We start from the raw sequence: 13164 nt of genomic DNA on the forward strand, positions 1-13164 counted from the left end.
GTCGAAACTTTAATTAGTCGATCAAACTTAGCGGCGTTTCGTTGCTCGCCATGTTTATTTTTTGTGTTAGTCGACTGTGGTCGAAGATACCTTACGGTTCTGCGCCAATGCGAACTGAGTATCTCGCGTTAGCATATCGACATGGGAATTTGTCACGCCGACTGTGCGCAGAGCTACCTGTGATTAATGACTCCCCGACTATCTAGTCTATCGGGTCAAGTTATCGTTGCTGAGCACGGTGTCACGCTTAGTCAGTGATCAATGACGGAATTAATTGGCGACGATGACGCACGGCTTGCGCGCCGGGGGAAATATTTTTACACGGAATCTAGTTGCGACTTTTACTTTACTGGGTCGTTAATTGCCTAGATCGAGTTGCGTTAAATTAGTGAAATATTACGTTAGAATAACTGAAAATAATTATACGTTTGTTACAATGATTATGTAGTATTTAGATCGCAAGTTTCCTTTTCTATATTTATTTATTGCTGTTATAACGTTAGAAAGAAGTATTTTATAAAATACCTGGTCATTTGATATATTTGAAATATTTTTTACTTAGAAACTAAGGGAATCATTTAGAACAGTATTTATGTATTATTAAAATGGTATTTATACTATACTTTATTTTAAGTTATTAAAAAAATTAACCAATTAATCTCGATAGAAAATTTCAAACTATTTATTTCACTTGATATTAAAAAATATTAAAAAACGTAATTCAGTTGAGAAAAATAAAGGAATGCATTAATTTCATAAAAACAATTCTTCCTTAATTTTCGACAAGCTTTTATTACAATTTAAAGCCATGTAATTTAATAACTTTATGCGGCAGAATATTCAACCAAGCATCCTTTTGATGTACACGAGTTGATTCTAATTATTGGGTCGATCTTACGTTGTCACAATAATTTAGAATACTAGAGGAAATCCAATTCATGTACGGGGTGGTTCACCACATTAATATGTAACAAGATTAATTGAACCAAACGAGAGCGTGGGTACACAGCGTGGCGCGCCACCACATACGGGAACCACAACATTGATCTAAGTAACTACGGTGATATAATTGTCTCTTTTCTCAAATGTTCCTAAATAAGAAACAAATACTTATTATGGAACGCTTTTGAGGGGGTATAAAATTGTCATCGATTAGAACAACTTAAAACTTCTAAGTTGTCATCGACAATTTAAAAATATTAATGTTGAATATTTTTGTTACTGTCCGATAGATTGATAGGCCAGTATAACGTAATGAATTTTAGAATATTTATTTAATATTGCTAAAAAATAATAGCAGTAAAATAGTAAGGGATGAGCATACATATGGGTATGGCCCTATATATGGAACGGGTATTTCTCCATCCACGTATATACATATTGTTAATTACAAGCGTCGACTTGAACTATCTATTGAATATAAGATATGATCTTCTTATAATTAAAGCATAAATTATATACATATAATGTAACAGTGCGGTTAGGTTATGTTCCATTTATGTTCCATAGATAGGGACAAGGAAAGACTTGTAGCACACAATGTCGAACAGTACATTCTTACCTCGAAATGCATCCTCGTCTTCGAATAAACATTTATTTTGCAACTAATTGTTGCATATTAGTAATTGAACTGTGACTAAATTTACAAAGAACAATGTTCAAAAATATAATCAGAATTTTGACATCCGCTCTCGCATTCTATATAGCTACAACTTTATCGTGTTACCGTTTCAAGCAAGAGTCGCACAATCGAGCGGTGTTCCCTAACAGCCACTTTTACCTTCATTGTCTCTTTTCCGAAGTGTTCGGCTTCCGGAGTAACTCAGCCGCGCCTCGGGTGGCAGTCGTCTCTCTCTCTCTCTCGTTCGAAATTGCCTCTGAAATTATTCTCGCCCTCTCCCCCGGCGAGGTCTTAATCGCGCGGCATCCGCGACGCATACACAGGGACCGCGCGATGGCAAGCCCGGGGTGGGGTACGTTGCTCGAGCGCGGAGGTCCGGGGACCTCTCCGTTGGGCAGAGAAGTATTGCGGAAAGAAGCGGCCAGGAAACGGCAGAAAAGTTTCCGCGAGACCGGCCAGGAGCACGAAAACTTTCGTCGAACTCCCCCTACGACTTTCCTCCCTCGAAGCTTCGCGATCGTGGTTTCTCCGCATTTTTTTTTTGTTGTCCCCCGGCTCCGGCACCCCCCGAACCGGAACCCGTCGCCCGCCGCCCCTGTCGCCCGCTTTCGTAGGCTTTCGGGAGCTTTTCGTGGAAAGTCACTCGAAAATCAGCCGCAACCGCTGGAACGCGCCGCTACCAACTCCTGCGGTCGCCTCGGTTTCTCGCCGTCCTCCCGTATCTCCTCTCTTTCTCTCACTCTCTATCTATCTTTCTCTCTCTTTCTCTTTCCGTCTCGCTTCTCCCCCCCTCCGGCAGCACACCCTCTGACGCGCCCTCGGCCGCGTGGATTAAAGTATCGACGACACCAGCCACGTCTGAATAATTCAGGACGAAAGTTTTAACCGCGAAAGCTCGACGGGGGTTCGACGCGAATCCCTGCCGCGCAACCCGCCACCCAGACGCTGTTTGAAAACGATCGAAATTCGCTTTGTGTTGCAGGCTTCGCGCTGATGAGGATCGTCGAGGTGTACAAGGAGATCCAGGAGCAGGAAATGAATATCGTGAGTAACACGCTGGACTAATCGTTCTGCGATCTATTATCGTAGATTTGTCTATCCGGTTCTTTCATATGATTTTTAAGGTTATTGTGCCAATTACTGTGCCACCCTTTGGTTACAATAATTTATAATTGTACGATATTACATGTACGATATTAATTGTACGATTTTATTAAATTAGAGATATTGAATTTTTTAAATAAAATGTCATCTGTAATTTTCATTGACGGAACGAAAGTTTAACATTTTTTAAAGTTTCTTCATTTTGTTTAATATTTTTCTGTTGTTTATATGGGTCAGTTATGAAGATATAGGTAAAAGAAACTGTACTCTAATTGCACACTAATTGACGCAATAATTTTGAAGAGTTTATGTCCCTATTTATATTTTTAATTCAATTAAATACAAGTTAGATGTTTGTATTTTCTTTAAATATTGATAACAGATGGATAGACCTTCATTCTAAATAACACTGAGTGAATTGATTCGCGTACGCAAAAATTTCGTTCATTATCCAACGACACAATCCATGAAATAATTTCGCCGTCGAATACTATTATCATAACTCCGCGTTTGTAAATTATTTATTCTATCTCGTTTATCCTCGGCGAAGGCTCGTAACTTCCGCGTGTTATTCTTCGACAAATGGAGGGCCATTCGTTACTATTCCCAGCGTTTCGCATATTTCGCGGATTTTATTAAAAAACTTTCTTGCACATTAGCTCGAGCCGTCGAATCGAGGCGGATGATCGAGCGCGTGCTGCAAAACGTAATGCACAGTTCAAGCATCTCATATTCTCTGCATAATGCTCTTCATCGAAATATCCAAATATTAATATTCTCGCCGAGCTTCGTGATGATTTAACGAATAAAGCTCTAGAAAGAATCTCGCATTAATAATATTATTCGCGATCGGCTCGCCGTATCGCCGACGATAAAGTGTAAACGCTGCGAGCGGAAAACATTCTCTAATTTCGTCGAGGGGTGGGGGGAGCTGGGGGTGAGCGAGGAGTGGAGGACCGCGCGAATAAAGGGCCGCCGCAGGAGTAAATAAATTACCCACGGAGAAAATATTCAAAAGAATGTTGCCGCCGTTGTAACACGATTTTCCTATCGGTTCACGGCCTTCGAGATTGAGAGAGCCAATTTGACCTCCTTCCATTTTCAACCACCGCTGTGCCCCACGCTGTTCACGTTGCTGTCTTCGCTTTCTCTCCTACCCTCGACCACGTGGGGGTCTCGCGCCGCAGTCGATTTTCAGTCGCGAAGAAAAATGCGATAATGCGCCCGATGCTTTCCGGGCATTACCGTTTCCAAATTGAATTAGTCCTTTCGATCAGCAGCGAGAAATTGGCGCCGTTTATCTTGTTTGGCGAATGGTCAAATGCGATTTCCACGGCGATATTGACGACGAGAAAAATTGCGGGCGCCGATGATCGACGGCTGTTCAACGCTTTCTTCGATTGTGTTCGACTGTGGGGCAAATAGTGCTGGCATTTTCTTACGCGTATTGAAAATCTAATTTTCAGTATTTATTAAGTTAGTATTTCAAATCGTTAGAGAAGTCCTTCAGCAATTGAAATTGTTATTATATTTTACTGAATGACAAATTCAGAGATTTTATATAATTATGTGCTTTTTAACTTCTATAATTATATCTGATAGTCTCTTTGTATTATTTATAATTTTATAATATAGAATAATGTTAAGTTATATTTATTTAACACTAGGTTTACCAATTTTTCAATTTACTAAATCTATTCGATAAAGGTGCATCCCTCAGTATGTGTTATAATAGAAATCGTCAAAAATCTAAACAAATGCACTTCTATTATTAATTAATATAGAATCTAGTATTTAATATTTATCTTTCTAATATTTATTGATTTATTATGTATTATTATTAGAATCAGTACACGAATTACAAATTAAGAGTAGAAATCGTTGAGGCAAAATTATTAATCCATAAACTCGATACCTCGAACCTGCTTTATGAATTTGTTTGTCGATACAACAACAGACACTTTTGTGCGGAACTTCGAAAAGTGGAACGAGGAACACTCGAACGATCGAAATTGTTCCCGTGAAATATTGGTAGGATCGGGCTCGACTGTAAATATTTTGCAGCGAGCGAAACCAGGTGAATACAGGGCCGCGCGCGCGCGCGCGCCCGGCCAAAAATCAAAAACGCGGCGAATTGAATGAGACGGTATCGGTTTCGAGTTCTACTTCCATTACAAATAACTCAGTTGCCGCGATCGGATATCGCGCAGGATCCCCTTGTGCAGCCGTTTCGTATTCCGCGTCCCCGTTGCAACAATTTTATACGAAACTTCTGCCGCGCCGCGAAATTTCTGCAAATCCTGTCAATCACACTCCGCTTCGCGCGCAGCATACCCGATAAGCGGACAGATAAATTGCGATAATACGGCGCCCACCCGACCCACCTATTCAGCGACAGTGAATTATACAATACTTTTGAAAAACGGGACGAGTTGAAAAACAAGAGAGCGTCGATGGACGCGCGTAAATTTCGAACCGCGCGACGACGCCCTGTTTTTCGACACGCTTTTTTTTTCTCCTCTCCCCGTAGCATATTAAATTTCAGCGAGCCAATGAGGCGTTTTCGAGACTGACGAACCGAAAAATTGTCTAAAAAATATTCGACCCGGTTCTTTGTGTGATTTCAATGAGCGCGCGGACCGACAGGGAGAAACCGTGCGATCGCGAAAAACGCTTCGAAAATTATTTGGTGGTCCAAAACAGTAATTTCGTTGAATTAAATTCTGCCTGGAAACATTGGCGGATTATCTGTGACTTTCAATTATCTGCTCACGTGGAAATTAATATTCGTTCGATTTATAATTCGGATGCCCTGATTTGTTCAACTGGGGTGAAGGAAGTCGTAATTGAATTTTCCTTGGCTTCGATAAAATAATAGACCGTGTTTTAAACTGAAGTTACGATAACTAAGTTAATACCTTATTTCCGCAACATGAAAGGAATAATAAATATACTAAAACATTTTTAAGGGTTGCATCCAGAGGAGAAATGTAAAATTACATATACTATAACAAAATAAACAATGAATATGTAATTTTTAACACTTATTAATTTACTGCTTCAGCATATAAAAATTCTATAATTTCTTTCTGTCAATATGCAATTTTTGACACTTAATAATTTACTGCTTCACCATATAAAAATTCTATAATTTCTTTCTGTTAATCTCAGATCTATTATAATATATACATTAGACAAATCTTGGAAGCATCAATATTAATAGTTACTTTAACAGATTCAACCAGCAGTTTAGGGGTAAGATTTTACTTTCCCATGTTCCGCAGGGACGTCTTCGTCTTCACTATAAGTGTCCCCACTTAAAGCAATGATCTTCAGTGCTCTTAAAGTCCTCGCGGGACCACGAGATTCCTGTTGAACCCATCGAAATCCTGATAATAATAATAATACCCCAGAAGGGGTTGACGATCATGGAATGGCGAAGATAACTACTCAGAATCTCAGAAGACCAATTATTCCGACTTGATCTCTCGTCAAACCATCCCCCTTCTATGATCTAATATTCAATTATGAAACATTTTGGAAGCTTTGTATTGCGTGGAGTGAGAACCAGATATTCTGGGGTGGCCAATTACTGTGCCCATACTTTAGCGTATTATTTAAATGTCCCTTTAATTCGTTTATTATTTAGGAAGAAAATTGTCTTGTTCGATAAAAATAAAATTAATTATGCCCGAAAAGAGAGCTAAAGGCGAGACTTGATGACTTAAAGAGGAAACTCGAGAGTTTTAGAATATTATAGAATAAATTAATATTATAGAATAAATTAATATTAATTAGTGTCAAAATATTAACAGATCCTATAGTCAATTACACGACCCCATTTATGATTTTTCGGCGATGCTCGGCTATTTTTTTATCAACCCCGCCACGTCATGGTTTTTTCCAACCCCTAGCCCGGTTGCCCGATCCTGGCGGTTCGCCTTTAAACCCATAAAACTGATTCAACGGACCAAATTGTTCTTTCACTGTATATTTCCGTGCGATTAGGCTTGGCAAGGGCGACGCGCGTTTTGGGGGAAGGTGTGCGCGAGCCAGGGTGGCGCGAGAGGACATCTTTACGAATGCTGCCAGTCTAGACTGAGCTATGACGTAATCTCCGTGAACGACAGGGGTGGCGAAGAAAGCTGGGAAAAAGGGGGACGGGGATGGGGGTTGGGGGGAGGAAGGGAATACGGTGTATGCGCGTTCGTCTGAGACAACGACCTTTCGTGCGTGAATGGCCTCGGATATGCGTTTCCTATAATACACGCGGCGCTACAGTGCTGTAGGCTGAAATGGTGTCGGCTCGGGGGGCCCGTCGAGGATTCGGCGAAACGGGGGAAGGGGTGCCGCGGAATGTGGCAGCGGTAGGTGGTGCTGTAACACCGGTAAATGTGGCCGACGTGTGTACAGGCTGTCCCAGGTGCGCCGTCAAGTATTTTAAGGGTTGATAGGGGAGTTAAAAACGGCGCATTATGCCGCGGAGTGTGCGCGGCCATTTCGCGGGAACGGGCCCTTGAATTTTTCAAGCGGTCCTGGATGACCGGACATACTCAACAGCATCGAAATACCAGCACTTGTTAGATATATTTTTAAGTAGATTAGGATATGGAATTTTATTTTGCGAATATTCATTAGATAAATTTATTAAAATTTGCAATTTATTAGATCGATATTGAGACTGGGTTGAGAAAGGGTTGATATTGTGTTCACTGCTAAAGGGTTGCGTTAACATTTTAGTCATTAATGATTGATGATATCAGTTATGCCATAGTTTTATAATAATCTATAATATATATTATAACTATTTACGTAATAATCACTTTTTAAAATTACACTGCGAATTTTATGCATTTATGACAAAGGCGATTAGGTAAAATACAAAATGTTGAGAACATTTAGATATAGTAAAATATCTATGCAGCCTCAGCATATTACAATCAATGCAAGCAATTTTTATTTTTATTTCTCACGTACATGATCTCCAAAAGTATTAAGACACTTACAGAAAATTAAATAGACTTAGAAAAGTCGATAGAAAATTATTATAATTTCATAAATTCATTTCAAAGTTAATTATCTTAATATCCAACAAGTGCACATATGTATTTTACATTACAATAATAACCAACGTGAATTTTGTAATGGCAAATGAAATTTTCTTTTCATATATATCCACAGTGATTTTTAATCACACCTTGGACCAATTTTAACGCCTATTTTATTCTCCATTATTTCCTACTTCCATCTGATACCATGAATTCTGTATTTTCCACGTACCAAGAAAATCTATGGGGAAGCAGCGCGTGTAATACAGTGCGAAGAGCATAAAATGAACTCGGCACAGGTTCTCAATGAACAATGCATAGTAAATGGGTAAAACATTTCCATAAGCTCCGGTACCGCAACGCAACATCTTCAAGAATTGTCAAGGACTAGTATAAGCTTAAGATACAAAACAGAACATAACCTGGAAGATTATATAGCGGGCCGGTTATAAAACTTTCGCGAAGGAAATAACGTCAGCCTATCTGCCTTTATGGGAGCCATGTTTCGCGCGCTCCAGGATAAGTCACTTGTCATCGGCTGATTTTCCAGCCAGACTCCAATGGTAACCTTTTCCGTTCACCACGGTCACAGTTCCACCGTCCGTGAGTGTTTTAGGGGTACTCCGGAGGCGCACACCACTTTCTCGAACAGCTGAAACGCCTGGGTCAACGACCCCCTCGAATGTGCTTGTCTCGCCGATATGCGTGAGCTACTCCTCTACCTCCCTCGAATTCATAGTCTAACTTCAAGGCGTTATTACCGCCGAATGGAGGCGGAGCAGACATCGTGTCCGGGAATATTTCTGCGCCCGCCTCTCCTCGCTTTTTACACACTTTCAACAATTTATATTTGCGCGATATACTGGTTTGGGGAAAATTTGAATCCGGCGCGGGGCACGTTCTTTTTTCCAGCTGATTCTTTAGCTGAGTCGATTTTTTAGTTGAGTTGATTCTTTAGTGGAGTTGATCCTTTACTGCTAATAATTATTTAATTAAATCTAATAAATTTCTATGGTTCTATAAATAGGTTAAAGGACAGTTAAATGGATTTCTAATTAATTCTTGGTAGGGTAAAATCGACTATATATAGATTAGAAAATGTTTAAAATATATTATTTTGATGTTTAATTTCTTCATTTTAAATTAATTTAATTTCTTTACTTTAAACTTAATTTTATTACCGAGCACATACTGTGTTACAACCTACCTCCATTGTAACACATTTCCCAGTCTCCATTTCTTATTAATAATTTAAACATTGCTTATTCTAAACTCTAAAAACCATTTCTAAATAACTGGGTAACATCTTGACACAAAATTTTTTATTATAAACAGTATCTCTCGGACCATAATCCAAAGCGAAATCGCTATTTTCGTAGTAACATTTCGATACCGGTGTACGCAATATCGACGGCAGCAGCGTAAACTGCGCGATCCAGGGTGGTTATTGGCGGTAGGTGCGCGCGTAGGAAGCAAACGAGCCCCGCGGATCATTCAATATCCTCTCTATCCCGTGCGCCGTTGGCTGCGAGAGACGCGGCGGAGGAATCGGCGTCTGAAACTGGCGGGGCAAACAATTACTTTCCGGCAGCGGAAGTTATCGACTACGGTCACGTAAGAAACAATTAGTTCGGTTGAATCCGGGAACGGGTCGGGCCGCGCCCGGGTATCCTGGTGGGTTTCCACGTCCAACGGCATACGGGCACGAGGTACACGGGGGTTTACGGGAACGCCATGGTCGCAATACCGTGAGAACTCTCGCGCAATAACGGATGCTCCTTATTGCTGGGAACATTGTTCTTCGTTCGGCTCGGAAGACACAACGGCGCTGTATGGGGGGCGCCTGGAAGCGTACAGAGGCGGTAACAAATATTTTTCTCAGTGAAATCGCGTGTTTAGAGCGATTTTTGTGATATTTTATTGTGAGGGTTTATGTGCGGGGATTTATTTGTAAGGAATGTTTCCTAGAATTGTTGTTTAAGTAAAATTTATGAGTAATAATGCAAGCATAAGATATAGATATTATAGATGACTATACAATACAGATATCATAGATAATTATAAAATACAGATATTATAAATAATGATAAATTACAGATATTAGAGATAATGACAAAATATATAGATATTATAAACGATTATAAAATACAAATATTTTATATGATCATGAAGCAATATAATTATGAAATAAAAATATTTATATCGTAATACTACCATTATAATAATACAGTAATTTTAATAATTATAAAAATCACTGTAGCTACTCCAATAGTATCTAATAGCAGCTAAATCTTCTTCACTGAATTAAACACTGCATTTTCCTAAATATCTACTTTAAAAATACAATACATTAACACAATAAATAATAATTTCACATTTCTTTAATCTTGAGCCATTAATTCTACAAAATAGTGTAATCCTACTAATAATTAATAAAAATTAAAACAAAATATATCAAATTATGTGTCAAATAATATCCAATTAAATAACTATCAACTGCTGTGATAATTGTCTTTTCCAAACTCAGCTATTTTTGTATAGAACTGTGCAGATTGAACATCTTACTTACAATGTGGTACAATTATTATCAATTTAAATTAATTACTAGCAGAATTTTGAACGAACTCACAGATCGCTTATTAATTTCTTACTACTATTGGCTACCTTCTGGATTATAAGTGCACAAGGTGCATCGATGCAACGCTGCAAACTGCCGGGGCTTCGAGGGATCAAAGCGGCTCAATCTTCGAGACTTTAACGTCTCGCCCGGAAAACGATACCGGCGACGACTGCCCCCCCCCCCCCCCCCTCCTCGAAAGGATCGCTCATAATGGCCCCGGATCATTGTTGGGAATATTCTCCATAAAGGAGAACAGGATCACGCGACGGGCGTATATTCTGCGGGATGCGGGGTGGGGGCAGGGCGGCCGGAGATCGGCGCATAAGGATGAACAGGTTGATGGCACGATCTCTTCGGCCCGGGCATTGTTCCGATTCCGCTTTGAGTTGTTAAGCGGAAAATGGAGCCGCCAGGATTTGATAGATACTCGGATATTGTTAGCGGCAGATGATACTGACCGTTTACGAAATTGATACTGTCGCCTACCGTCCACGGGATTTAATGCCTGCTCACACGGCGCCGTTATATTTTAAACATCCATTTGCATACCGAACTGTCCACCATTTTCTAGTCGATATAGTTTACGTACGAAGTTTGGTACACCTTTTAGAATACTGAGCACTGGCGGCGTTGTGTCGTGCGCGTACAGATTCAATTGTACGTGAGGAGGTTAAGGATTAGGTTCATCGAATGGCTTTGTCTGTTTTTTAGTTGGAAGAAAATAGTATATTTTTAATGATATTATTTTTGTTGGGGTTAATGACCTCTTTACAGTGTGATGGTTATTTTGCTTGATCTTTTTATTTTTACACTTGAAGACTTGTTGAAACTTGAGATTATATTATACATGAAAATATTTTGTTAATGTAATATCTTGGAAATAATTTAACAGTATTTTTAATAACGAAATGTAATAATACTTAATTCTTGAGTACACAGTATTCTATTAATTTATTTGTTTTAATTATCAATCGTATAAAAAATTTCATTAATGGTTCTACAGTTTTATATTTTATCCAATAATCCTGCAGTCAGCATAAAGTAATATTATAGAATAACTATATTAATCCAAACATTATTCTGACATATCTTAACTAAACGAAACATACCTAGAATTTCAATAATTCTAAATTGGAAAATAGAAAATCATTTTTAAAAATAAATTTAAATATTTCGATGCGTAATTCAATGCATTTTGTGCAGTTTCATATTTTCTGAGATGGACACGATACGAAAACGTATCGATATCTTTCAAATAGGAGCCGCAGGATTTGATAACTACTCGGGTATCGTTAATGGAAGATAATACCGACCGTACGGAGCTTCAAATAATAATCTACATTGTTTCGATTAAAGAATTCAATATTTTCTGCGACGGGAGGCATTACGTATCCTATTAATACATTTCAAATGGCAGCTGTACAATTGGAAATTACCAATTCGTATCGGAAATTTGGAATCGAGTTATCACGAAATATTACGAGTCCCGTTTATACTCTTCTAAATATTGCTCGTTATATAAATTATAATTGCAAAACGATTGCCGACAACAATCTCCCATAAATTACTACCATACACACCATTGACTGTAATTATTTTAACGTCGCGGAATACATCAATTAATTACTGGTATAATTATTGCAACGAAGAAGTTGCTTTAAAAATTTCGACAGCAGAAATAATGTGTACTTCTTATGTTAGTTTTATGATTTTATATTATGTTATAGTATGCATTGATTATATCTATATTATGTTATAATATATATATTGATGATATCTACTATTTTTATTATATTTATTATGTAATATATATTTATTTAATATATAATACTTCTATTATATTGCTATCATAAATCATACAAAGATTATGGTAACTATAGAATGGAATTGTTAAAATAGAAATTACATAATTTCTTCTCACAAATGCATAAACAGTGCTCCAATCATCCACTTAGTTTTTCAAATTTAATTTTAAACAGTATTTTATAAAACAGATATAATTAATACGAAAAATTTTGATCTGATCCGCTCTCATTTCTTTTATAAATACAAAATAAATACGTCAATCTATAGAATCATGTATTTTATATAAATTAAAAAAACAGGAGTAGACTATAGATATATGCAAAATAAAAATCGTAATTTTTCTCAAGTTTCCTATCCATAATTTTAACGCGGTGTTTTCTTGCATTAAATATATCACCGCGAATAAAAATACTAATTAAGATCATAGTTCGAAAAACGCTCGAAACTTCTCTGCGATCGTTTCCCCGTATTTTACGAACCCAGTCCCAGCCGTGCGACGAAGGGGGCGAGGTAAAACCTCCGTCGGCAAAGTCGCGGGTCAAAGGGCCACGGGGCGGAATAATATTTCCGAATTAACCGTAGTCTTTACGCCGCGGCGGCGGCGGGGTCTCTTAAATTCCGCAGCGAGTGACCCGGAACGCCGTCGGTGGCGACGTTTTCCTCGCGAGATACGATTTCGAAAACACACGGTTCGGTGTCGCGGCCTGTCCGCGGGGCGGGATCGTAATAACATGTCGTTACGACGGCCGGAACGAATTTTCACCCTCAAAAGAGAGAGAGAGCCCTTAGGTCTGCAAGTGTGTAATCTCACCCCCCGCAGCAAACCGTGTGGGTCGCGCGCGCGAGGATCAAAGAGACGCCTCTCTGTGTGTTTCTAGACGACGATGGACGGATAGAAAAAGGGAAAGGGACTACTCGGTGGAACGAGGACAAACGGTCGAAAAAAATGTTTCTCATACTTGGAA

At 38.7% G+C, this 13164-nt stretch overlaps 1 protein-coding gene across 1 annotated transcript in view; it reads left to right on the forward strand.

Moving 5' to 3' along the window:
- Irsp53 (Insulin receptor substrate 53 kDa) overlaps window positions 1-13164 on the forward strand; it is a 295332-nt gene that overhangs the window by 246656 nt on the left and 35512 nt on the right. The window contains exon 5 of the mRNA XM_078178240.1: window positions 2604-2665. Coding sequence (XP_078034366.1) covers window positions 2604-2665 — 62 coding nt within the window. The remainder of the gene's footprint in view (window positions 1-2603; window positions 2666-13164) is intronic.

This window comes from Augochlora pura, chromosome 4, assembly GCF_028453695.1.
Source record: "Augochlora pura isolate Apur16 chromosome 4, APUR_v2.2.1, whole genome shotgun sequence".
NCBI lineage: Eukaryota > Metazoa > Arthropoda > Insecta > Hymenoptera > Halictidae > Augochlora > Augochlora pura.